This window comes from Equus asinus, chromosome 11 (assembly GCF_041296235.1).
Source record: "Equus asinus isolate D_3611 breed Donkey chromosome 11, EquAss-T2T_v2, whole genome shotgun sequence".
Classification (NCBI taxonomy): domain Eukaryota; kingdom Metazoa; phylum Chordata; class Mammalia; order Perissodactyla; family Equidae; genus Equus; species Equus asinus.
The window spans coordinates 17,522,248-17,550,030 of record NC_091800.1 but is presented as its reverse complement, the minus strand read 5'-3'; the positions used below and the strand labels follow the sequence as shown (position 1 = coordinate 17,550,030).

General features: G+C 41.6%; 1 protein-coding gene across 5 annotated transcripts; it reads right to left on the bottom strand.

The window, feature by feature from the left end:
- Positions 1-6,076: 6,076 nt before the first annotated feature.
- CCNA1 (cyclin A1) lies at positions 6,077-16,959 on the bottom strand. Of its 5 annotated transcripts, none has more exons than XM_014833264.3 (9): positions 16,579-16,959; positions 15,586-15,774; positions 11,307-11,553; positions 10,997-11,121; positions 10,335-10,558; positions 8,739-8,943; positions 7,670-7,783; positions 6,641-6,774; positions 6,077-6,338 (listed from the first exon to the last, which is right to left on the bottom strand). In XM_014833264.3, the coding sequence occupies exons 2-9, from the start codon at positions 15,763-15,765 to the stop codon at positions 6,287-6,289; spliced, it is 1,281 nt and encodes a 426-aa protein (XP_014688750.3). In that variant the 5' UTR covers positions 15,766-15,774; positions 16,579-16,959; the 3' UTR covers positions 6,077-6,286. The 5 variants fall into 5 exon arrangements, 4 of the variants coding, with proteins under 4 accessions (XP_014688750.3, XP_014688747.3, XP_014688749.3 ...); XM_014833261.3 differs by having other exon boundaries at positions 15,586-15,771; positions 16,579-16,930; XM_014833263.3 differs by lacking the exon at positions 16,579-16,959 and adding an exon at positions 16,249-16,458 and having other exon boundaries at positions 15,586-15,771.
- Between the last annotated feature and the right edge of the window lie 10,824 nt (positions 16,960-27,783).

The following is a 27,783-nucleotide window of genomic DNA, read 5'->3' as shown; positions in this document are numbered from 1 at the left end:
CACAGAAGTTTAAGTGACTCACATTCAGTAGTTATATATTTTAACGTGCATTAGAAAATATGTAACTAGTATGTCACATTCATTATTTCAGGACTATTGCTTCTCAGAAGAGGCTAGGTTTAAAAAGTCACTGTAGCATAAGACCTGAGGGTTGGTTTTTCTTTTTTATAATGGAAGTACCTGACTTAAGCTTTGATTGCAGAAGCAACCACATCAAAGAGGAATACACTTCAAAGATGGCTGTCTCCCATAAACACACTGCCAGCTACAGACTAGATGAAGAGCAGGCTGCCACCCACCCCAGGGCTCCTTTGTTTTAGAGATTTTTGTTAATTTCAGTAACTGACATTTGAGCTGCTTGGTTTTTTGTCTTCCTGGGCTTTAAATTCCTGCTCTTAAGTTTTCAATTCACCAAGAAAGAGTGAGCTCACAAAACCCTAGGGCCCCACCCTCCACCCCAATAAAAGCAGAACCTCAGGCCCGCATGCTGTCTCTCTCTCTCTGTACCTGTGACTTCACTATGTGGCCCCAGGTGTGTTGTGTAATTTCCAGGACCTGTATGTAATAAACCTTGTCTCTTTCAAAGTGTCCTGACGGTTGTTGCTGAGGGTGTCTTGCAATCATAACAAAGAACCACAAGGGCCAGTCCAGCCACAACATCGATTATCCCTAGGCTGAGATTGGCACACAAAACAGTCATTTTAAAGGACACATCTAAATATGGCAGAAATCGTGACAATGGATACATAACTCAAAATAGACAAATACCGATCCAATCAAGTTCATCATTCATGATGAGATTGAAGTTCAGGACACTAAGTGAGATGCCCACTGGCAATGACTTAATGTTCATCCACACTGAATTCTCCTCTCCTCCCAGAGCTTATAGCTAACTTACATTTCCCAGCCCCTTACAGTAAGAATGGGTGTGCTGTCTCCAAGTTCTTTCACTTTCCTCACCTGCCAAGAACAAGAATCTAGTGGGGGACTCTTAGGCAAAGATGGTCATGTGGAAACAAAAGCTCCCTTTTCCTAATACACATTGGAGAGTGACATGAGAGACCAATCTTTAATGTGATGAACCACAGAGATTTGGGGGTGGTTACAGCAATTAGCTTACCCAAATGCAACTGGCATCACTTAGTTAATAGCCAAGTTGGAATTAGGACTCTGGTCTCCCAAGGGTCTTTGTTAAGGATAAATTCCTGGGTGAAAAGAGAAAAGCAGCACTGGCCTTCCACTGTGTGTGTTTGCCTCTCAGTTTCAATTTCCTTGAAAGAAAGAGCAGCTGAGAGTCGCCAAAATTTCAGAAAGCAGATTTTAGATAACACTAGTTTGAAACCAGTCCTCTGAAGATTGAGATACTCAACTCCACAAGTTAGTATCTGGATGTAATTCTCTTTCATTGTAGACTAAACTGAGACAATCCTTTCCAGTAGGGGTGAGCTTAGTCAGACGAGCCCAAGTGGACCCCATTTCCTCCCCTCAGCACTTGATCCAGACATTTACCTGACTTCTCCTCTCCAGCTCAGTTTGAGGCTGGGACAGCAGAGCAGGCTCCCTGATAGTACTTTCACTCTTGAGTCTGTAACTCCAGCATCAGCCGTTCACAGAAACATGGGGGTGCCTAAGATAAGTACCATCCCTGCAGCTGGCCGTTACAGAATCCAGGCTTCTCCTGCGGAATTTGAATGTGAGGACAAACGTGTCCTGACCTACTGCCTCCACCAGCTGAGTCAGGCTCAGTTGCCTTCTCAGTCTTCTGTACTGTGCAACTTGTCCATGCAATTAATAGGAATTCCATTTGGCATAGGGACAGGTGTGTGTACATGTAACAACTGCCACCCAACAGCAGACTCCCTCTGGGGCTGGGGCTTTCCATATGCTATTTCTCCCTTTGCTTACCGACCAGGGGGAAAAGTTGGTTTTGTCTCTGAATGTGATAGCCCATACACCGATGTAAAGATGAGATGTCAGCAACAGATACAGGTCCCTGCTCCCACAGTAACTCTAGATGATTCAGGGAAAGAGCAACCAATGTGAAGATGAAACCTGGGGGAGGTGGGAGAGCATTTAGGGTAAAAATTTAACATGACTATGAATCAGTCGAGAATACTTACGTATTTGCAGTATTGGCTAAATCTATATAACCAGCCAACATTCCACTGTGTGTTTATTGCAATGTGGGACAGGCCTCTCCTTCACCAGTAATCTAGTCAATCAAGTTTGTAGTTAGCAAACAAATTGATGCAAACAATAATATCTTGACTGATATAAGGAAACACACCGAGATGCTCAGCAGGAAATTCAGGGTGATGGGGAGGAGACAACTAAGGAGAAGCGAGCACGGTGTGAGCTGGCCTGGGTGAAGGCCTACGCTGGAAGGTGAACAGGACCATGAGCTCAAGTCAGTCAGCTTACCTGCCTCAGAAGACTTCATCTGCATGAAGGACATTCCATCCACAGCCCCTGCTTTGACTCATTTACTCATCTGTGTCACTCTCTCCTTCCCATATCCCCTTTCCCTGATGCTTTTCCACCCGTGCCTCTCCATCATTATGACTCAGGCTAATTGAGCACTGACCATTCAGTTTTTTAAGAACATCAAGTCCAGCTATCACTAATGAAAGACACATTAGCAATAACTTTCTGCGTCAAGTACATTCATATACATCCTATGAGACTGAAGGGAAGTCTCCCCTGAGGTAAAAACCAGAACGGGGTTGGGGGGGGGACCTCAGGTTTTACACACTGGCCTCGCCCTGGGGCCAGGAGGCTAAATGAAGTCACAGCCACAAGCCCTGAGGAGAATGTCCCATCCCCTCAATCTGGACACATGGAACAGGAGCCCGACAGGAGCACAGGCAAGGGCAGTCTCAGTCAGTCAGTATGGGCTTCAACTCCAAAGTTTTACAGGTAACATAAGCCTAGATGTTTTAAATCTCTCGTGGTGAAAGCTTACTGGGACAACAGAACAACAGGACAGTTTGGGTACATTCAACCTCTTTCTTGGGCTTTAGCACCTGATAACAGGTAGGTAAATGCCATTTCCACTTCAACAAGGGCCGCGTGATTCATGGCTGTCAGAAAGGCCTGAATCAGTCTGAAGCCACAGGCCAAAGAGCCTACAGAGCAGACAGATGTGGCACTCCCAAACCCACAACCCTGTCCAGACCAATTTCCTTTACTGGCAAGCAAGTAATGCATAGAGGTTGGGTAGGGAGAAAGGTATGGAAAAATCAAGAGAACAGATAAATCATGGAATATTCATATACAATTATACAATAGTATAAATAACTAGGATTCATCTTACTCAACACACATGGTCTCAAAATACAATGTTGCCTATAATACATATCACTGAAGGATACGAAAGATAGTCAATAACCATTAAATTTAAAACAAACATTATTGTTTATGGACACATTCCTATGAAATTTAAAAATCTGCAAGAATATCACCAAATTCAGGGAAGAAAAAGAATGGGATAAAGGAGGGACACATCTGCTATTCTCTCTTAAACTGGATGAGAGGTACACAGGTGACAGTTACATTTCTTTTTCTTCTTGTTTTGTGAGGAAGCTAACATCTGTTGCCAATCTTCCTCTTTTTGCATGAGGAAGATTGTCGCTGAGCTAACATCTGTGCCAATTTTCCTCCATTTTATGTGGGATGCTGCCACAGCATGGCTTGACGAGTGGTATTATGTCCATGCCCAGGATTCGAACCTGTGAACCCCAGGCTGCCAAAGTGGAACATGTGAACTTAACCACTATGCCACTGGGCCAGCTTGAAAGTTACATTTCTATTTTTAAATACAGTCATGTAACACATAATGCCATTTTGGTCAACAACCACTGCCTATAGGACACTGGTCCCATAAGATTAGTACCATATGGCCTAGGTGTGTAGTAGACTATACCATCTAGGTTTGTGTAAGTACATTCTATGATTTTCGCACAAGAGTGAAATCGCCTAACAACACATTTCTCAGAACAGGGATCCCCTTCATTAAACAATGCATGACTATATACGTATATATAAATAAATATGTTTATAGAACATGTTAAAATCAAGATGACTTAAATAAAAGGAAAAGTACACAACTGTATGAGTAATCTAAATATTTCAGGGACACAAAAAAGTAATAAGAAAAGGAAGTCAAAGTTGAGGAGCAATTCTTCGCAATCAGTGGGTGTGTGTGTTGAGGGGTGGGAATGGGGTGTGTGCAAATCGCTGGCAGCAAAGAGCAGAAGAGTTATTTGTTCCGACCTCTCTGTCCTGTCATGTGGTTTTGTGACCTAAACTCAAGGCTAAATTTTGTATTTAAAATTTGCAAAATAATTCATAATGAAGGACCTACTTCTACAAGGTCCCTTCTAGCTGAAGCAAAACATTTCAAAACAAGAATATTACTAGTGAAAGAAAATCTAATTGTGTCAGGGTCCAAACTGCCACAGTTGGAGACAGACACATTTCACAGGGAGGTAGTCAGCCAATGGAAGCAGCCAGAGAATGAGGGAGAGCTTCTCCGGTCAGGCCCCTCAAATCTTTAGGGAAAGGGACAAACACAGCACTTCTGCTACTAAAGTCTTAGCCAGAACTGCCCCTCCCCCCAGGGCAATTTTAGGGTGCATATACAGCATGTCTGTTCCATTGCCAAGTGCAAAAGGATAGTTGGAAGGTAAGCATGTGTGTGCAGCGAGCAGAAGCATACCCAATCATAAGATAGACTGTGAGATTACCAATTGCTGATTACATAAAAACAGAAAATTCAGTGTTGATACAGATCCTCTATCTCCTTTGTGAAACTTACACAATAAATCACAAAATACTCAGGGAAATGTTGATTTCTTCAATGGAACCAGAAATGGAAACACTTTGGAAATGTATATCTGCAAGGGGGGTAAAAAGGCAATGCTAAAACCTTTTAAGAGCTTGTGGGTACTTTAAAATAAGTCTTCACAAAATACGTAAAATATGCCTGCATTTTATATTCATAATTTCATTAGAGCTTGAAACATAACATTTAGAGTTAATTTCACCTGCTCTCATTTTACCAAAACATACCAGTAATCCTGTCTATGTAAAGGAATCTAGAAAACATGTGTTTCCTCTGTTTCTTGTCTCCACAGAGCCATCCAGGCCAAGCCCTGGGGCAGGCTGGGAAACAGAGGCACCCTCAGCACAAAAGGCTCACGTGCCCCCAGGGCCTACCAGTCCAGGGCTACCAACGCTGAGATTAACAAAATTCATACTCAATGCCCAACAACACCACCCTCCCTCAAGGCCAAGTCTACTCTTGATTTCTCTTCCAATCTTTAAAAGAAAGTTAAGTGTTTGGTTGATTTTTTGTTTTCAGTTTTCCCCATCTTGTATACTATGAAAGGAGCCATATACGAATGTCTAGTGAAGAGAACTGCAAGATCACGAATAATTTAAAACTTCGAGCTAAAGCAGAGCTTAGTATGGCTATCTCCCAAGGGACAAACAGGAAGGGTTAGTTTAATTATTCTGAAGTCCCACTCTATGGTGAAATTTGCTTTTTCTACATCTCAGAGCATCTTCTAAGGCTAACACATATGCTTGATGGGTGACTAAATCAAAACTGAATATTGACATAATGGTATCTGTTTACAAAATGCACGTCGTATCCCTGGATTAGAAGTAAATTTAAGATACCCCTCAGAGTTTCTTGATCACATTTAGTTCTCAATGCACTGTCTTTCCTCCCTCGGGTCCTACAGGGAAGCTAGAACAGATAGTGCTTGTTTACATCCCTTCACTAATAATCTGTCTAAGCTTGGAGTTCCTTCCTGTGCCTATTCATGGAGAGCTAGGTGAAGAGTAAAGAGATAGGAAGGAAAACGTCTCAGTGTAGCCATTTAACATGAACATTTCATCAAACATGAAAATCTCTGGATTCCTCACAATGGTTAATGCTAGTAGTGTGCCAGATTTATAAAACCAACTTAAAAGAATTCTTGAAATAGAGATGACATTTATAATACTCTCAACTAAAATTCCAGGCAAGTGTGTCAGCCATGCTAATCAGTAAAGGAGCCTAACACGTGGTCATAAGGCAAGTTGTTTATTCTTCAAAAAATGTTAGACTCTATTATAAGCTACTAAAGTCTAAGAGAACCTAAATACCTTTACATTTTTAAAAAATATGTCATCTATATTGTAGCAACACTAGTTGACCCAACCTGCAGAAACCTATAAAAATTAAGACCAGTGCTGGTGACGTGGAAGTCCAGGTCTGAAAGCGCTTCAGTCCTGCAGCTTACTGTAGAGGAAGCACTGCAGGGGGTTCCAGGAGAGACACGTGCATGTACCTGGAACGAGACACAAACAAGTTCAGCTGGAGCCAAGGACTTCGCTTCTACGAAGCCTTAGTCAGGCCACAGAAAGCTTTCTGGTAGTTTTAACAGAAAGGAAAGAAACTAGCTGACTGTATGCGCTACAAGCTGACAAATTATAAACCTAGGCCTCTCCAAACTGATTTTCTCGATTTAACATCCAACTTTACTATTCCAACCTAGCACCAGATTCATGATTTGTTCTACTTTTAATTCTGCTATTATGACAACCTATTAAAGCTTTAGTGAGCCTAGATAAGGGAATTTCAGGAACTTACTTCGAAGCCTTATACTTCTCCCGAATTGCTTGCTGAGGTCGATGGGGTATGTCAAGGCACGCTTTGTGTAGCTCGCTCAGGCAAGGAACGATTTCACTTAATGAATAGCCTGTAAAGGCAGCAAGAGTTTCTGGCTAATCAAGACAAAAGAAAAAATTTCATCATATAACTCTTAAAAGATATCAGAAATCTAAAGATAAAACTGTGAAATAAAGGAAATTAGTTACTTAGTATGTATCTCAAAAGAAATGGTAATCCTCCTTCAGAGACTTTGGAAATAAAATACTAGGAAGAACAGCCAGAATTCTAAATTTGCTCATATTGTATATTTATAATGCTCAATTTGGGGGCAGGTTACTGTACCTCTTCTCTCATGAGCAGGATTTTTACTGGTTCCTGAAGAGCCTCTACTTGCCTGATTGCCCGATTTACATAGAATATGAAAGATTTTTAGCAAATTCAGAAGAAGAAATAAGTATTCTACAAAATAAAAGTAGACACCCCAGTTCTTTTAGCAAAAAGAGAGCCTTCAGAACCACATCTAGGGGCCCATTTCCAATCTTGCCACCTTCTTGGGCCAAGAGGCAATGCTAATTGCCCTGTTCCCTTGAAAGCCTGACCCAATCTTCTGACCATCTTTAATTGGACCCAGATTTTTTACACAGAGGGAAAAAATCAATAACTTTTGCTTGAAGTGGTCAATGCTTATACTACAAGAGCCCTCCCTGCATGAGGGTGGGCACTGAGATTTCCAGGCCTACTTCTGTTGCACGAGCCTGCCAGTATCATCTCCCTGACTTCCTGCAATCTCTACTCCCGGGAGACTGGGACTCAAAGCCATGAGTCAAAGCCATGATGGCTGACCTGCAAGACTCAGCAGCATGTTCTAGTCTGTTGGCAAGACAACCAGTTTTTCACTAAACTAACTCTCCCTTATAAGAGGCCAGCCCATTCTAAGCCTTGAGAGTTACTGAACAGATTTTAGAGAGGCCTTGAATTTCATCCAGAAAGAAGTAGTCAGAATCTTACCCAGAAGTGCCTGTTCACAGTATAGTTTGCCAGGCAATAAGCTGCTGCAGCTATCAGTGAAGGAAGATATTTCAAGAATGGGTCAGCTTCAAGTAGACTCAGTTCCGCTACGTACTAAACATGAGAGAGAAACTCTCATTAGAATTACACATTCGACTAAGGTTGTTACAAGTAAACCTAGAAATGTCAAGGGAACAAATTGTGTCTTATTTTGTTCAACCTGCATCTAGCGATGAGCACAGAAATAGATGTTCAAAATTATTCACTGGGCTAATAATTGCTATGCCTATCCATAACCAGAATAATTTACATTGTAATAAATTTCAATACACAAGTATTTGGCCTACCTGCACAGTAGATGTGATGGGTTCCTTATCTTATACCAGTAGTACAGGTTTATGCTGGTCAGGAAGGTAGCCTAGCTCTAGCCACTGGAGTAGGACTAGAGCCTTCAGCCAATGGCAAAAATATGACCATTTTAAAGCTATTAATTTATCAGGCAAATGCATGCAGTTCAGAGGCTAGAATGGTACCCATAAGAACTTATCAAATTAAAAGAAAGATATTGGGAAATTTATATAGACATTTTTATTACTCTTTGCATAGCACATAAATACCAGTTATACTAAATCATAGTGGTTGAAAGCCAAGTTTTCCAAACCAATACTTTGGTGCCTTCAACCAAAGTTCTATAACTCCAAATGAAACTGCTTCATTACTTAATATGTTAGGATGAGATTACAAATCAAACTACATTTACTTTGTTCCCATTCTCTAAACCCATGAGTTATGGTTTGTGTGTGGTCTGTATTCAATAAGGGAACAGTTTCTGAGCTTAAATTTCTTTTAAGAGTTGGGTGATTAGACAACCAGTGCCTGCCAAACGTGACCAATAGTAATGCCTCATAACCAGAAGTCGTGTTCTTAAATTTAGCTCCCTTCCATCGCTAAAAAGTTTTTCTGGGCCCAAGACAAAGAACTGAAAAGGACAGAAGCCTGGAAGGATGACCAGGGAAGGCTATTTTTTACCCTTCTTAGCACCGATGTTCCTGGAAATCACAGGGCGTACCTTGGCCAGGTTCTCGGTTCTGACGCACACTCCTTGCCTCCTCAAGTACTGAAGGAGAAACTGGTTGGTCGTTGGCACCGTCAAATCAAAAGCCAGGACTTTCAGGAGCAGGTGTTCCATTCTTAACAGCTGCCGCTTTGTGTAAGTATCATCAGTTATGTAGACAAACTCGTCTACTTCAGGGGGATATATTTCTTCATATTTCCTAGGAAAGGTAAAGAGTTTTGGGAAATAAAGCTGGAACCTGTGGCCCTCCTTCCTGTGCTATCACAACCAGGCCTCTCACACAACCCCTGCAGACTTCTTTACTTTGTACCCATATAGCCACTCAAATATTACTAAGTGGTACTGGGCCGTGAAAATATGAGAAGCTTGTTTCCAGAACAAGAACATGGCTATTACAAGGATATATTGTATTTATGGCTAGAATAGTAACAGAAATAATTTTCAACTGGGAATTTTAGGTTTTGGCCTCTGACACGCTGAAAGATTCTGAATGACAGACATTCAGATAAATTCCTCTTAATTCTATGGACTTCACATCATCTTGTGGAAAAGAACGTTATGTTCAGCACAATGCTAGGAAAAAATTCCTTAGGTCTTCGATTTTTTTAAAGATCATGTTCAGCTTTCTCTAGTGAATTAATAAATGATACTATTTATCCAAGAGAAAGATAGTGATATAATTTCACTGTTATTAATTTTTGGCTTTTGTTTCTACTTTCGGTAGGGGAATTTTGGCAAGTTTTTAGGCTTTAATAACCCGAATGTCTGAGACCAGAAGAATAGAAAGAAAACTACCACCCACCAACAGATCACTCAATTAGAAGCAGTTCAGCTACAGGCCAACTGTTTTTCCACACGATTAGGTATTGTTATGAATGACTGACAGTAAAAGGAACCAACTAAAATGGTTTACTCACTGTAAACAAATAAACTGTTATTATGGGTCATTTGCTAGATCATGAAGATGGCTTTTTTTTTTTAAAGATTGGCCCTGAGCTAACATCTGTTGCCAATATACTTTTTTTTTCTTCTCCTCCTCAAATCTGCCCAGGACATAGTTGTGTATTCTAGTTGTGGTCCTACTGGTTGTGCTCCTTCTGGTTGTGCTATGTAGGACACCACCTCAACATGGCTTGATGAGCAGTGCCATGTCCGCACCCAGGATCCAAACCAGTGAAACCCTGGGCCAACAAAGCGGAGTGCGTGAACTTAACCACTTGGCCACAGGGTTGGCCCCAAAGATGGCTTTCATATAACCAAAATCTCTTCAAATAGGACTTTTAGTTGTATTACAATATAGCCAAAAGATTACACTGCAAAATAGTTAAATTGGACCCTGAATTTGAGCTGATGGATGCCTTAGTCATGATATTGAACTTGTTGCTATAAATCTTAAACATCTGAATGGAAGCATGAACATGTGGTAAGATTCAGTTTCTCAGTAACTACTGTAACTATAATGATATTTTACCAAAGGAGGCATGAATAAGTTTTAATTATCAAGCATGGCATTTTTTCAATCAATGGGAAAGAAAATCAAGTGTTTTGACAAGCTGCCATTTCACATTATTTAAGCTAAAGAGCACTTACGAAGCCAGAAGAATAGCTGCTGTTCCCACAAGCTGCAGTTTCCCTCTCAGAACAGACATGCAGGAGAGAAACCTGTCCAGGAAGTTGACAGCCAGGTAGAGAGTCTCTGCTCGAAGCTTATATTCTTCTCCGACCTCCACCAGCCAGTCCACCAGAATTGTGCGCATGCCTTCCGTGATGTCCGGCTGTTTCCTCATGTAGTGCGCTTTGGGCCTGTATCTTATCTGTTGGGGGAAAGAGTTTGGATATTTAAATAGTTGCTATATCAGAAAGATCACTCCACAGCACAGTTGCTATTTTTTAAAAACCTCATGAGCAAAGGTCAGGAGGAAACTGATCAAGAGCCAAATAAATCTTTACCATGATATGGAAGAAAGTGTGAAATTCTGGTTCTGTAATGCAATTAGGTTATAAATAACTTAAAGGAGGGGAAAACGGCAATATGGGTTATTTCTGAGTGAAATAATATATAAACCCTTTGAGTCATAGATAAGTATTCCAAGTAATTACTACTCACCTCACAACTATTATTTTTCATGATACTCTTATGTTTAGACGTCATAAGAATGCCATTCACCAGTGCTTATGGCTGAGAGTTATAACTATCTCATTATTAAGTGCTTGGGGTGCTGAAAATTGAAGTAGAAGTTGGGAAAACTCACTTCAGCTTCTCTAAGGTACTGATGAATTTCTTCAGCATATTCAGTCACATTTATCACATCTGTACCAAAATCTGATGCATCTTCAGACTGGAAATGGAGAGATGAATCTACCAGCATGGGGGAAACTGCAGGGGGTCAACATTTGCAGTTAAGATATTTAATTTAAAAACTCATTTCATCCACTAACCCTCCATAGACAGTTGTGAAAATAGTCATTATTTCATGGTTTTCTCTTGCTAGTTACATGCTATCAAACACTGCAGGCGATTATGAATAAAGGGAACCATCAGCCGTAGGTGAGTCAGATTACCTGTGCTAAAATCCAGCAAGAAGTGAAGGTCTGACTTGAGTGTGCTGGTGTCTACTTCATACGCATCCTCAAATGCCATTCCCTCTCTTTCTGTGCAGCTGTCTCTGTCACCCTGCTCAGGCTCATCCATGTAGATATCAAATCCTTGCTTGGCGGGCACATGGACCCCACAGTCAGAGAGCAGTTTCTTTCCAGTTGAAGGGAAGACATTTTCTGATCCAGAGAAACACCTGATTGTTGTGATCCCCTAGAAAAGGGTTAAGTTTTTTGTTAGAGGCCACCCCAAAGACCATATAGGTGATGCAAACCTGGGTAACCCAAACTGGTAGGCTGGGAAGATGAGAGGAATCTTAAATTGAAGTATCTATGCCTACAACTGAATTTCAGAAAATAAAGCTCCCAAAGTAGGACCACTCCTTTATCTTTGTCTACATTTGACATTTGGGAAAAGAGCTACCTAAAATTTGTCATCTTCCCCACATATTTATCAAATGGAACTCAAGATTCTAGAAAAAAGAAAAACTATAGCTCTCCATCAAAACGAAATAGGTACCACATGTGGGGAAATTTGTAAATTGCTTTTCACGCTTATAGCATTACAGGATTTTATTAGCACCCAGCAAAGTTCTTGACACATAGCTAAGGTCCTATAGTCTTCTTCCTTAAATAGTTAACTTTTCATCAGCAGGCCTCTATATAGTTCCCACTTCATACCCAGTTGTTTAGAAATGTAATGATTTTAGAAATTCATACTACTAAATTCTCTTACAAGCCATAGAATCTTATTGCATGACATAATGCAGTTACCCTTGGGGAATCTAACTCAATCGCTCCTCCTTTTTCTTTATCCCTATAGGATTAACAATGGGAACAACCGTGTGCGCCCGCTTAGTGAACAAGCACATTAAGGTGAATCATATTGGATGGCCTGCTATCAGATGAACCTGGGCAGGTAGGCAAGCTCTCTAAATCTGAATTATATTTACACAAATGTTATGTCTAGCTACTGTATCAACATTTTACTGTCTATACTTAATCTTGGTATTTAGTGTCCAGGCTACTTCCAAGTTAGTATGTGTTTCCATAACTTTCTCCTCCATCTAGTTTATGTCTAGTCAGAAAAAAATTCTTTATCATGGTACTGGAAAAAAAAAATCACAGGGACTATACAAGTCCAAAATCCCAAGTGATTATAAGCAGGTAACATGACTCCAAGTTACTACAAGTTTGACTTTTGCTACATAGATATCTGTACATGAGATGAGACATATATTCATTAAACAAATATTTTCCAAGCATCTACTACATGCTGGACACTGCTCTAGATACCCAGAATTTAGCAGTGAACAAAAGGCTCAGAAAGGACTGCCCTCATGGAATTTGTATTCTAGTTGGACTGAGAGGGAGAAGACAGACAAGAAGAGATATAGTTGGTCAGATGGTGTAAGTGCTTTGGAAAAGAGTAATACAGGGAAAGGAGAGTCGTTGCCATTTTAAATAGTGTGGCCAGGGAAGGCCCCAATGAAGAGGAGAGAGTTGGTCAAAGATATGAACAAGGTAAGGAAGTAAGTCACACAGATAGAGGGGGCAAGAGTATTGTGGGCAGAGGGAACAGCATAGGGAAATGCCCTGATGTTGGAGTGTGTCTTAGAGACACAGCAAGGAGGTGATAGGGAAGAGTGAGAGAGGGGGCAGTGTAGGTCATAAAGTCAGAAAGAAAACAGAAGCCACATCATGGAGGCCTTACCATAGGCCATTTCAGTATTGCCTTCTATTCAGAGGTGGGCAGCCACTGGAGAGTTCTGAGCAAAGGACTGGTATGATCAGATTTATGTTTTAAAAGAATCATCCTGGCTGTGTATAGGTATAGAGAGTAAATAAGATGAGTGAAGATGACCAGTTACGAGACTTGCAAATTCCAGGTAAGACACAATAGGGGTTTGAACCAGTATAGTAACAGTAAAGGATGAGAAGTGAAGAGGTCCCAGACATTTTAAAAAGTAGAGCTGATAGTATTTTGTCAGCAAATAAGATGTAGAGTGGAGAAAAAGAAGAGTCAAGGATGACAAATGTTTTGGGACTGAATCACAGGAAGGATGGATACCCCGTTTACTGAGATGAGGGAGACGTTGGGAAGAGCAGGTTGAGGCCAGGGTTGGTGCTTGGCTTTCCACAAGTTTAATCCAAGTGAAGATGTCAGGTAAGCTGCTGAATATGAGCCTGCAATACAGCTGAGAAGTGCAGAGCAGAGATAAAAGTATGAGTCATCAACAGATAGATGGCATTTAATCCCAGGGGACTTGAAGAGATTGCTAAGGGAGTGACCAGATTCAGATCAAATACTACGCCCCGGGGCACTTTTAGAGATTGGATAAGGGAGAACCACGATGTGGAGGAGGAATGGCCAATGAGCCAGGTGGAAAACCAGGAGAAAGCGGTGTTCTCCAAGCTGAGTGAAAAATTATTTCAAGGAATACAGAATGATCAACTACGTCAAATGCTGCTAATCAGTAAAGTAAGGAAAGGACTAAGAATTGAGTCAAAAAAGAACAAGAGAAGAACTAGAGACAGAAGAGTATTCACTCAACAATTACTTGCACGCTACCCTGGCCAGGCACTATTCTAAGAACAGGGAATACAACAGTGAACCTGACATCCCAAATTCTCATCCTGATGGAGTTTATGTTCTAGGGGGATAGATAAACTCTCAAGAAATGTTGCTATAAATGGGACAGTCACTGCAAAGAGCTTTGTAGTTGAAAGGTTTTTAAGATGGAAAAAATTACAATATATTTGTATATATATATGGGTTTGACCCAGTAGAGAAAAGAAAACTAAAGAGAGAAAGAAGAGTTGCTGGAATGATATCTTTGAAGAAGCACTAGGGCGTAAGGTTACTGCACATGTTGGGGGTTCACGTTGCATAAGAGCAGGGACACATGAGTCATATAGTAGGACAGGGATGGCAGAGTATAGGGAACATCGGAGCACGTGGAAATTCTCTTCTGGTCTCAGGTTTTTAGGAAAAAGGACACAAAGTCATTAGTAGAGAGCAGGATCGAGGTGGAGGTTTCGGAGGATTAAAGAAAGAAGGGAAGGTGTGAAATAGATTTCTAAGAAGGTTGTAGAGGACAGAGCAGCGGAATACAGAGGTAGTGCCAGGCAACATAAACGCTTACGAATTGACAGTGAGCCCAGCTAGCATAGGCATAACTGACAACTCCTAAGAACCAGGTTTTAGACCTGGTATAAAGTTTAAAGAAGTAAACATTGCTAAGCACATTAAGTTTGTTAAAACCACTTTCACTCAATTTTTTCCAAAGCTTTGAACACATCACTTTGGGTATTTTCCCCACACTAATCAGAGGCCACCAGAAGGGAGATGACTGGAATGGTCAGGTCAGGTCAGTAGATGAGGGACTTCTATTCTGGCCTCCACCCTAACTCTTTGTGGGTTTTTTTGTTCTTGGGTTTTTTAGGGTTTTTTTTTTTTTTGCCTTTCTTAAACCTCTTAAATTTTCTCACCTAAAACATGGGAAGGATGCCCAGCCTACCTACTTCACTTGGACTATTGCTGATGTCATTCTACTACAGATGTAGTGCCTTAAAGCCTTAATGAGGCTTAAAGCATCATTATAAGGAGCTTATCTAATATCAGACTTGAGAAGCTTTTTTCTATCTCAAAATTCATTCTTAAGGATCCAAACCCCTCATTTGCATTTAAGAGTCTCAATTTGTTTTCAATCTGTTAAGGGAGGTACCTATGATCCGAGGGCCCATTATCTATTTGCCTAACTGCCCTTTGTGAGTACTTCAGAGAGACGTCTGCTCTCAAAGCATACTTTTTGAAATAATCTGGTCTAGTCTGATCCAATCCCCATTCTAACCCTATCTCCAACGAACAGAGTAAAGGTTATCCAGGATGGCTTCAGGCACAGTCTGAACACTGCTCTGACCTGAAGGAACCCCAGCTCCATAGTTTATTTGAGGGCATTCACACTTCCTTGTAGCCCGGCACTTAAATGACTATACATATACTTAATCCAAATAGTCCCTAGACCTATTTCCTTGATTTTGGAAAAATAACAAAATTATTCACTATTTCTAGCTGGAAAAGGGACCCAACAAGATGATTATAAAAAATTCAGTGTCCCCATAGTCCAGATTCCAGGGTTGGAATACTCAAGGGAGGTTTGTAGGTAAAATTGCAAGAGAAACTCACTTCCCACCATGACAGGAAAGCCTATCTGCAGCTTTCCCGGCGCTTCTCAGTCATTACCTGGCCACAGGTCCTCCTGTACTGCCCATTCTCAGTCAGCACCCCTAGCACTGTTCTTTGGGGGGGATCCTGGCCGAGGTGGGCTCTGGTTATCATCTGACAGGCATCAGGACCTCGGGACACTGGAGCCAAGACCACCCCGCTCTTGGAGCTGCTGCAATGCATAGTCTCAGTCGCCATAGGCTGCTGCTATGGGGAAGGAGAAACAGACAAGCCGGTTAGTCAACCTCTTCCGCCAGGGGCTCCAAGGATGCAGCGAATCTGGAGGAGGGACAGCACTCAGACATATGATCTTCCGTGCAATTGAAGTAGGGCTGAAAGGGCATGAGCCACAGGGCGCAAGCAATCAAAGCAGCTTTGAACCAAAAGTGTGATTTGAATCTCTCCAGGCTTTCTTCCAAGACCTAGGTGACGGCTGGAATGAGAGAGACATCCTGACAAACCTCCAAACCAGGATTCTAAACCCCACGTTAACTAGAGCCGAAACCCACAAGCCCGATTCTTCCCCGGCTGCGACGCTTATCCCCCGCCCCTCTTGCAAACAAAAGACCCAGGATACATCTCTGCGGGAAAGTGCGTCCCCTTCCCAAGTGACAAACAGGATGCCCCTCCGCGGCCCTCCTTCCACCAGACGGAAGGCCCCAAAACCTGCTTGGAACTCACATCGGGCCTCGCTCCTCTCAGCCTTATAGCTTTACATATGTTTCGAACAATCAGCAAGTGTACACGAGGATTGGGAATGGGGACTGCCCGAGGGGGCGGGGCGGGGGAGGGGCGGGGGTGGGAGGGTACCCAGGTGTTAATAGATTCCAGCGGGGGCGCTGGGCTCCCAGCGGCTGCGGCCCTGGGGCTCAGGGCTAATTACTTTCAACCCCCCTGCGTCTGTTGAATCGGCCAATCAGCGGCGCCCCCGGGCCCCGCGGGGGTCGCTTCCATGCCAACCGCAGCGGGCGTGCGCGCCTCCGGGCTGCATCGCCATGGCGACCTCCTCACCTGACACGCCACGGGCAGACGCGCCGCGACCCCTGGGCGTTCAGGGCCGGGCGGGGCCAACGGGCGGCGGCCCCCGGGTCGTCCTGCGCGGTCTTGCCCCGGCGTGCCCGGGTGGGCGGCCGCGGTCGGTACACGTGTCCCTCTTGGCCGGCGCCCCCGGCCTGAGAGGGAGGAAGACGGCCCACCCCGCGATGGCCGGGGCTTCGGAAGGGACTGTTTCCGTGAACCCCTTCTCCAACAGCCGCTAACTCCTCCCGCTAACGTCTTTTCCGCGGCCCGCTCCTGAGAACCTTGGCTCGGGAGAGCGACGCGGGGCCCTCGGGGCTGCGCAGGCCGCGGTGCACGACCGCGCCCGCCCGAGGGCGCCTCGCTCCCCCGCCCCAGCTCACAAGCCTGCACAGCCTCCTAGAGAGAGGCCAAGAAGTAGGGAGTTGGCCTCAGGTCGGAGCCAGGGCCTCCTAATCCATGGGGGCAGCGTGCCTCTGGTCATTTTGAGTCCTTGCGCACCAGAGGCCGCGCCAGGCCGGCCAGGGTTGCCGTGCATGTGGCCGGACAGGGCGGGAGAGGACATCTGGGGTTTTAGGGTCGCACGTGGTGCTTGCAGTCCCCACAAGAGGTTTTCCCCGACGGGTTCCGGCAGCCACGGTGTGCAGGGGGTCCAGGAACGCTGAGATAATGGCCCAGGAAGAGGAAGGAACGCGGGTGGCAGCGATGGGACCTGGGATGTTGAGGGTGACAGTGGCGAGGCCCAGAACCGGGGGCTGGGCAGGCGGCCTGGCCACATGAGGAGGGAAATCCTTGTATCCGGGGGTCCATGGCCAGGTAGGGAGGAAGCAGGGAGTCACATAGAGGGGTGGAAGTGAGTGTAGGGGGAAGGGGCCCTGGCCACGCAGGAAAGGAGGAGAGGGCCCTTGACAGCAGGGAGTCCTGGCGCCTGCAGAGGTGACTGGCAACTGGCATGCCAGGTAAAAGAATCTTTAATTTTATTATTTTTTTAAAAAGTGTGTGCATACACACACATTGCATATATAATATTACTGCTTTTTTTTTCAATACACATCCTTCAATCTCTAAAGCAGACCCCAAAGACCATTCAAATGGCCACTTTAAGAAATGGTTAGGTATCCCCGCCTTCTTTATTTTGAATGGAAATGACTGTTAATCTTACCCCCCACCCCCCAAAAGAATCCCTTACATGTTCCTAGTAATGTTTTCACCCAGCGAGCTGGGTGTGCATTATTTTAATGAGAAAATCGAAGCGTTCTACAGAAAGTGGTGATGAAAGCGTTTGACCGAGTCAGATGTTAAGCGTCAGATGGGAAGCACCTTGGAAATTAGTGCTGGATGCAGGAGGAGCGCAAAAACTGGAAATTAGTTTCTATACGTTTATCACCGACTTTGCATACGTTGGGAGGCAGCAATCCCCTTGCATCCCGGAATTCTTATGCCTTTGAATATGGAGGCAACATAGGAGCTCTGGTAACATCTTGGTTGTGGTAACAGATGAGTCAGGCAGGCAGGGACCAGATGCTCCGCTGTTCAAGTGCCTCTACCTGGTGGAGGAAAAGAGCTTCTCTGTCCTCTCGCCTCGAGCCGCCTTTGGAAGTCTCCCTGGGAGCTCCGCCCTCCCCCGCCCCCACCCCCCACCCCACCCCCGGCGACGCTGTTGTGATTTCTGGGGACGCTGACAGCTTCAGCGGTGAACTCTGTCAGGGATTCAGGAGCAAGTCCTGCCAAGAGCCCGGGTTTCCTTGGCGGGGACAAGATTACCCTGCACTCATGTGACCTGGCCCCTCTGTAGGTCCCTTTTGATCTGGGTCCCTCGACAAAAATGACTGAAAACTTCACACCCTGTCTTTCCTCCAAAACAAAGGAGGCAGCGCAATGTTTGTTCCTGGAGCCTGTCGTTTTGATCCTCTTTTCTGAGATTGAAACTCAAACTGAGAAAGGGTAGCGCTAGGCTTCTGAGGAAGCAGCTGTTGGACGCTGGGTGTTCCCGACTCAAATCTGGTCACGAGTAAGGTGTCCAGCGTCTCTCAGCTGTCTTTGGTCTGAACATTGCCTTTGAAAAAGAAAATAACTCTCAACCAGATGAGACCCTCGGATTATTTCATACGCCTTTTCCCATACCTCCTCTCATGTGAATAGCTGTGGCCTAATCCAGATTTAATAGCTATGAAATATTATCATAACATGTTACCATCTTTCTTCTCTCTCCATCCACTTTGTTAAATTTGGCAAAGGGAAGTGATACGTGGCTTATGACTTTATTGTGCTGACTTAGAATTCAGTATTAAATCATTGTAGTCCTCTGGTCAGATGTTAAATTGGAGAGTAATTCAGATGAACTGATATTTATGTATATTTTTATATTGTGCACGTATACATTCAGATGTTTGTATAAGGTGTGCAGTACTTATATGGCTTTCTTGACTTTTACAAAAAATTTTCACTAAATATTTGTTTGAATGAATAATGATTTATGGCATAAAAACAAACTCAACTGATAAATAGGTGCACAATTTTTGTTAAAAATTTAAATGAAAAACTTGGCCTTGTAATTAAGAAAAATAGGAGCAGAGACAATAGAAAACACTTTCCCACAAATTATGCAGTTTTAGTGAGATGCATAATTATAATTTTGCTATTATAATAAAGTCAGGGTTAGAACTCTAAGTAGATTTTAAATGTCTGCATGTTTTATATAAACTATTCTGTAATTATATTGAGAAGTGAACAATATATTTAGTTATAAATACATCTTTAATGTCTAAAATATTTGGTGTAACTGCTATAGAAATATAACACTTTCTTAGCTTAAAAAATTACTTGGTCAGGGGGCCGGCCCAGTGGCGCAGTGGTTAAGTGCGCAGGTTCCACTTGGGCGGCCCAGGGTTCACTGGTTTGGATCCCAGGCGCAGACATGGCACCACGTGGCAAGCCATGCTGTGGTAGGCGTCCCACATATAAAGTAGAGGAAGATGGGCATGGATGTTAGCTCAGGGCCAGTCTTCCTCAGAAAAAAGAGGAGGATTGGCAGATGTTAGCTCAGGGCTAATCTTCCTCAGGGAAAAAAACCAAATTACTTGGTCAGCACTTCTGCCTGATACTCAGTGCTCAGCTAGTTTTGACATTAGAATTAATTTCCGTAATAGGATGACAGCTGAATTCTTTACTAGAGATTTTTAAAACCCAACAGTCCTATTAAAATCGACTCCTCCCCCCTCCAAATTACAGTTCAAAGACAACCTTTTCTGTTTGCCAGCAATAACCTGGCATTTCAGAAGCTGTTATTACTTCTATTACATTTGCTTATTGTAGCTAGTAGTTAACCTCCTGTTCAAACATTTCGGTTTTCATTAATTTGTATGAAATCAGGTTGATTTTCAGCATAGGGCTGAAAAAGAGATGAAAAACTAGAAGAGTCAATTGTTTTTAAGGACAGAGGTCCATTTAGGGACGTGTTTTACCTGTTCATGGACTTGCCTCTGCGATTCCCAAGTATACGCTTAATTTCAGAACATAGCTATATGGTAAGATGAGGGACAGATGTTGAGGGCGGAGGGCAATTTGTGATGTTTTAGCCCACAGCCCCTTCTTAAAGGGAAGATGATGAATGAATCAAGTCCAATCTGAGAAGTAGCCAACAGTTTACTGCCTCAGGAAGCATATATCCTCAGGTAGTCCAAAGTGGATCCGTGAGTACATAACAGGTGAAGGAAGTTTTTGTGAAAATTTGTAAAGTTCTTGGAAGCAACCTGGGTGTCCATCAAGGGACAAATGGATAAAGAAGATGTATATGTACACAATAGAATACTACTCAGCCATAAGAAATGATGAAATCTGGCCATCTGTGACAACATGGATGGACCTTGAGGGTATTATGCTGAGTGAAATAAGTGAGAGGGAGAAAGTCAAATACCATATGATCTCACTCATAAGGAGAAGATAAAATCAATGACAAACAAACACATAGCAACAGAGATTGGATTGGTGGTTACCGGAGAGAAGTAGGGAGGGGGGAGGGCAAAAGGGGTGATCAGGCACATGTGTGTGGTGATGGATTGTAATCAGTCTTGGCTGAACGTGATGTAATTACACAGAATTTGAAATATATTATGATGTACACCTGAAAGTTATATAATGTTATGATTCAATGTTACTGCAATAAAAACTAATAATATAAACATTCAAAAATTTTAAAAAAGGATATTGTGGGTCAGCCAATGTACCTCTAAAAAAAAAAATTTCTTCTTTATACCTTTTCTTGTTTTCTAACTTCCTTCTAAATTAAAAATACTTTTAAGCTTCTGACAAATTATTTTAATTTATATATAACTAATTTTATATATAATTAAGCTATATGACATTTATTCTTTTTTCTTCATAACGAAAATCATCTTTATAATAAATAAGTTCAACTAGAGAAAAGAAATTTGTAAAGTCACTTCCTCTAAGTGAAAATAGTTTGAATACATACATGAGAGTAGCGAAAGCCTAGTATTCATTCACCTATGTTACAAATATGTTTTTGAGCATCCATCCTATACTAGGCAGTAGCCGGCTATGGGACAACAATTAAAAATAATCCTTGCCTTCAAGGAGCTTTTTGTTCCAGGCAAGGAGAGGGTAAATGGATACTTGTGGTGCAGCATAATTAGTGTTTATTTCACCATGAAGGACACAGATGTATAAACAGGGAGCAGTTGGAGCTTAGAGAAAAGGAATGGTACGTGTTGCCGTGGAGATTTGGAAGCAGTATCCAGATCTGATAATAAAGATGATTAGAGTAAAAAAAAATTGACAAGGCAGATGGTATAGTCTACATATATCCTAGAAAGAGAGAGCCCAAAGAACAAGAATTCTCAGCTGTGTTTATCCAGTACCTTCCAAGGGAGAGCAATAAACTGTGATGTCCAAAATAACCCTCAAGACTGTCTCTCGTGGATCTGGGACAGACTCCACAGCAGCTATCTCATGAAGAAGTCAACCTCCCAGGAAGTTGGGTGAGAAGAAGAAGGTTCTGGTGACTTTAGTTACCATGACCCAGTCCCTAATAATGTGCTCAACTAGAGATGTACTATTAAAAATAGACCCCTGTGACTGCACAGTTGAGGCCTCGGCCAGTAGCCTCCCCAAGATTCTGCACCAAGAACCAAACTGGGGCTGATGAAGCAGAGGCGCTGAACTTAACCACGAGGACACGAGGCTGGCCCACAAACATAGAACTTTTTCTTATAGCAACAGTGACTCATAAAGTTGTCTGCATGCATATGCGTTCTTTTTAGGCATTTAATATATTTTCCGACTAAATGAGGCAGCTTAGGGGTTTGTCTATATTCCCAGAATTGTTTCTTATCATTAATGAACCTTTTGCCTAGTCGATGGTCCATCTGAAGTGCATTGTGTTCTGGATGTGAAGAGCACAGCACATTTTCATTGTTGTGAGAGATATAGAGGTTACATAAACGAGTAAGAAAGAGTCTTACTCAAAGTTCAATCTTACAGAGGAAGAAAACAAATACACAAATGACCAGTCACAAGGTAGAATAAGGCTGTTGTCTAAGAAGCCCAGAGAAAGTTCTAGCTAAAATGCAGGTACATTTTCAGTTAATTAATGAAATCAGGAAAGGTTTCTTGAAGATGGTGGGTTTTTTAGCCTTAAAATTTGGATCCGGTTTTGATAGGCAGGGCTTGAGGACTATTTTAGGAAAAGAATATTGCTTAAACAAAGACACTGTGAATGAAATTGCAAACATGTTCTAGGGAATGCTGGTGTTCTATGCCACCGGAGGTTATACTACAGGATGCAGGTTGGTAATGGTGGACAATCAGGAACATTGGGATAACGTGGTGTAGGGTCTTGAATGCCAGAGTAAGGAGTTTGCTGTCGGGCTTTTGAACAGAGGAATGACAACGTTAGAATTATGTTTATAGAAAAACAATATGAGAGCAATGAATGGTCCAAGATTTGGGAGTAGGAGATGTGTTAGGAAACAATTGCTAGAGGAAATGAAGACATGAACGAGGAGCGTGCCATGGGCAGAGAAAGGAAAAGAGGCTCCATAAAATCATCATGACCATGGAATCTAACATGACTTAGCAGATGATTATATGTTGGGTTTGAAGGAGAAGATGGACGCAAACATAATTTTGCGATTTCTAGGTCAGGTTGATAGGGGAATAGTAGGGTTGACAGAAGTAGAAATGCTAGATTAGCTGGATTCAGAGGAAAAAGGAAGTGAAGAATGAGTTTAATTCTGGACATTGTAATGATAGAAGTGTTTTCTAGTAAATGTCCAGGACCAGCAACTTTTCCCTTCGCCTCCATCCCTGTCTATGTATGAATTATGATAATATTGAATTATACTTGTTTTCAAGGGTTAACGATGGGTTTAGAGGTAACGGTAGATTGTAACACATATTTCGAGTGTTTTCCTAGTATCCCCATTTATAAAATAAGTAACAGGAAGATGATTTTTTTCAGAAAAACCCATGAAGAATAATAGACCAACAGCTTCCTATCTGCTGTTTCAAGGTCACACTCTTCCATTCAGGGGGCCCTCTTCCAGGACGATAAGCCCCTTGAGATCAGGGACCGCATCTTCTTCAACTTTGTAAGATCATTTCCTGGCACAGTGCCTAGAACATAGTAGGCACTTAATAAATGTTTGTTGATTAAATGACTGAATAATAAGATGTAATTTACACTTGTTCCATCCATGAGCCAAAGATGACCCCTGTCTATTGGCCCTATATTGTTTACTTCTTCATAGCAGGCCAGGACCATTAGCTCAAAAGCCCACAGGCACCAAACTCAAATTCTGGCACATCCAGTTGTTTCAAAGATAGCCCAAATAATTATAATTTTTAGTCACGTAGAGCCTACCTGCTTTGCATATCCCATGAAATTGCACCCAACATCTGTTAGCCTTAGATAAACAAACCCTGGGACTATGAAAGCCCCCAAGTCACTGTGCCCTTCAGAGCTCTCTGACCCAGAAACTCCCCATCATGCTGGAGTGACATCACCCGGACGTGGAACCTCCCCTCTCTGACTCCTCTATTCCCCAGGAGGCCCCTCACTTTCTTCCTCTTTTGGGTGGTGGCCCCACGCTATTGTCTCTGGAAGGTCTCATGGTTGGGGGGTACTTCCCGTCCACGCCGCCCCACGCAAACTTCTCAACGCACCACCGAATAAAGCTCATTGTGTGCTACCGCCACCTTGTGGGCATATCTTTTCCCCGATCAGCTCCCAAATTCCTGAACTCACTGCAGTACTGTGTGTACAAGAGGAAACACTGATTTCTTAAAACTGCTCTCTCAAGCCTCTGTGTGTTTTTTTCTTCCTTGCTTTTTAGTAACTTAAGATTTGGGCACTCGCTGAAAAAATTCTGAGACCTGGAAAGCTAGGAGAGTGCCTGGAGGCCGTTTCGTTACACCCTGTCCTATATAGGTGAGAACACTTGGGTTCAGACATCTCTGTCTTTCAAAATTCAATTCCTGAAAGTGAAGTTTCAAAAATAAATTAATACCCATAAATTCTAATTCCAGGATTTATACCAAGAAAGTGATCATAAATAGCTTCAAAGGTAGCAGTAGTCTGAATAAATATCATGCAGCCATGTAAAATAATGTAGATTTTAAAAACAACAAACAGAAATGTTCCTAATATATTTTATGAGATACAGTAAAAGTTTTGTATGTTGCATTTTTGTTTAAAGTTTCTAAGGGCTTGGAAAAAGCACCAACAATAAATACCAAATATTAAGTAGTTATTTGTGCATCATAGGATTAGCTGATTACAGTTGAATTCATTTGGCTTATCTGTAGTTTCTAAATTTCCTATAATGGGCAATATTAATTGCCTGATAAGAAAAAAATCATTACTAAAAAAGTAAATTATCATGGCACGTTATAGGATCAGACCAACAGCGCTGTCCAATAGAGTTTTCTGCAATGATGGAAATGTTCTATATCTTCACTGTCCAATACAGTAATGAATGGCTAGATGTAGCTTTTGAGTATTTGAAATGTAGCCAGTGCAAGTGCAGAACTGAATTTTTAATTCAATTTAATTTATGTAGTCACAGGTAGCTAGCAGCCACCATGTTAGTCAGCACAGGAGAGAATATTTGGCCGTTAAGAGCAGTCATACACATTAAGAGACATGGATAGTCTAATTCTACTGTGTAAGTCAACGTAAATGTTTATCTTGATTGCTTCCTCCTTAGTTACTCTTATACCATAATTTGGGATAAAATGCACCAATAAATAATGATACGAAACCATCTATTCAGTGTAGTTTCTTTGAGAAACATTGACTTCCCCATGCAATTCATAGAGAAGATCCATTTGTAAATGAACAGATTTTACCCAGAAATTACATTTTCCTCATTAAAATGAAATGCTCATCCTTTCCCCTGGTCAAGTAATAGTCCAGAGATAGAACCAGAACAACTGAAGAATCAAGTTGGATTCTGTTAACCTTGTGAACTAATCAAATTTTCACCATTTAGTTTTATAAGTATAATTATTCACTTAGGTTTGCTGAATGCTGGACTTTTATAATAGTTAATGTAAATTGCAGCTTAAGCTTCATTTTTGTTACTAAAGTTGTATGCTGAATTTTGTGACCAAATTCATACTCTCCTTCCCTAATTTAAGAGCTCACCTCTCAGGTTGATACCAGTGTTTGTGAAATCTTCATCTCTTTACCTATACTTCACCAACACCCAAGACCTGTCCTTATTTGGGATCTATTCTTTTGTTTCTTGCTTCCTGACTGAGGAGACATTTTATCTGCGGGAACGAACTTCTGCTTTCCAGAAAACAAGTAGTTAATTTATGCAGCATGTGCTCACAATTCTACTTCTTGATATTATTGAAACAAATAATTTCTATCCCCAGTGTCCTTAATTGATTAGGGCTGATTTTGATGGATTCCATAATGCCTTCTTTCATATATTCATTTACTTGATAAAGCAATAAGACTATAGTGGTTAAAAATTCTAGAGTTGCGCTTGTAATAACATTAGGAACATTATTAAAATGATATATTTTTCAAGTAGAAATTTTCTGGGAGAAATCTTTGCCGTGACAATGAATATTGAAGACGGACAGCTAGAATTATGAGCTATTTTGGCTTTCAAATCCAAGAGAATTCATGTAGAGCAAATTTCAAATTTTTACTGAAGGAGCCAGAAAGAGTTGCTAAAAAGAAGAGAAATGGAGAGTTTGTAATTCAGGCTGGAGAGAGAGAAAGGAAGCTAGTAAGCTAAAGAGATCAGTCTAACAGCGTGTTGCTATGCCAATCCTTTGGGAAAATAATCAGGAGACTTATTTATCCAGTTAATGAAAATAAGTTCAAATACACAGTGATGAAGTGATGGGTACTTTATAAATGAGACTTGGAAATAAGGGCATTCTCTGAGCAATATATGAGGTGATGAAAATAGATATTTTCTTTGTATCTGTTTGCTTACTTTGAATCCACAGTCAATATTTTATCCCACTAGAACTGAACGATTTTTAAGTTGTCTTTGTTTTGTAGGAAGCTGGCTTTTGATTCTTTTACTAAAGAAATACAGAAAAAACAAAGACATTTGTTTTGTTGATAAGTCCAGAGGAACAATCAATATAACAAGTTGTGAAATCCTGATTAAAGTTTCTATTGCTTTCAAGCAAAGATCAAAGAGATAGATAAGGGAGAAACACTCCAAAAGAATTGAATCCTACTGGGAGAAAGAAAGGAGAAAAGCTTCTGAAGCCGAGAGGAACAGCGTGGGCATGTCCCCCAAAATATGTTGGGGTGCAATGCTCCGCCCTCCTTCTAATGTTAATAAACTGCAATCTGTTGAGGATTAACCATCCGTCAGTTCAGCAATAGCAATGATTTCTGTGTGATAAGTGATGCAAATTCTAACCCACATGAGTGGGTTAATAATCTGCAGCAGTGTATTATTCTAAGGGCGCTCCAGGGTGGAACTGATAAACGTACCCATTTAGATTTTGATTTAAATCATTAATCAGAAAGACTTTGTTTAATCATTTTTTTCTACAAGCCATATATCACCCCGCTCTTCATTTTCACTTTGAAATTGCACTTCTGGGGAGAGATAGGGATCTGAGTTATATAAAAACTAAATTACACACTAGTTTTTTTCTGAACATTGTCATGTTCCTTTGGCGGGAAATGTATACAGCATGTCATCTTTGGGAAAATCTTGTAATTTAAGAATTGAAATTCATTATATTCTCTATATATAACAAATAGGAATTATTTTACTATTATTAAACACTGTTTTTCAGAACAGAAATAGGCATAAACCCCCCAAAATTCTGATTTTCTCAATGGCTTTCTAGATATGCCTCTAAAATACCCTCAAATCTAGCCCCTACTGCTATCTTTGATTTGTTTAACCTATTTGTAGAACTTTTTAAAAGTTTGGATGACTATATTTTTTCATTTAACAACTTTCCATGATAAGTTTAAATTATAATTTATAAATTGATTATTTGTTGTAGTTATTAGGATGTTTCACAAAATAATAAATATTACCAAATACTTTGGTTTACATTTTTACATCTGATTTCTAAAAATTCAGGGCTGGCCTGGTGGCATAATGGTTGAGTGTGTGCACTCCGCTTCAGTGGCCCAGGGATCACAGGTTCAGATACTGGGCACTGACCTATGCATTGCTCATCATGCTATGCTGTTGTGTCGTCCCACATACAAAATAGAGGAAGATTGGCACAGATGTTGGCTCAGGGACAATCTTCCTCAAGTAAAAAGTGGAAGATTGGCAACAGATGTTGGCTCAGCACCAATCTTCCTCACCCCCCCAAAAAAAAAATAAACACCTGATATTTTCCTCTGCTGGGTGTCTAAATTTTTTTTTTGCAGGGGAAGATTCACCCTAATCTAACATCTGTTGTCAATCTTCCTCCTTTTTTTTTCCTTCCTTTTTCCCCCCTCCAAAGCCCCAGTTGTTACAACTATACATCGTTGTGTATAGTTGTAAGTTCTTTTGGTTCTTCTATGTGAGCCACCACCACAGTGTGGCTACTGACAGACAAGTGGTGTGTTTCCACGCCTGGGAACCGAACTTGGGCTGCTGAAGTGGAGTGCGCTGAACTTTAACTGCTAGGCCATCAGGTCTGGCTCATGGGTATCTAAGTATTTTTTAGAACGTATTTAGAATG

Bases quoted from the DNA above. Each gene is read 5' to 3' on its own strand.
- CCNA1 (XM_014833264.3), bottom strand. From the start codon at position 15,765: ATGGCGACTGAGACTATGCATTGCAGCAGCTCCAAGAGCGGGGTGGTC. The intron at 11,554-15,585 runs GTAATGACTGAG...ACCCTTTTCTAG, and splicing joins ACAGGAGGACCTGTGGCCAG to GGGATCACAACAATCAGGTG. The intron at 11,122-11,306 runs GTAATCTGACTC...GACCCCCTGCAG, and splicing joins CTTGCTGGATTTTAGCACAG to TTTCCCCCATGCTGGTAGAT.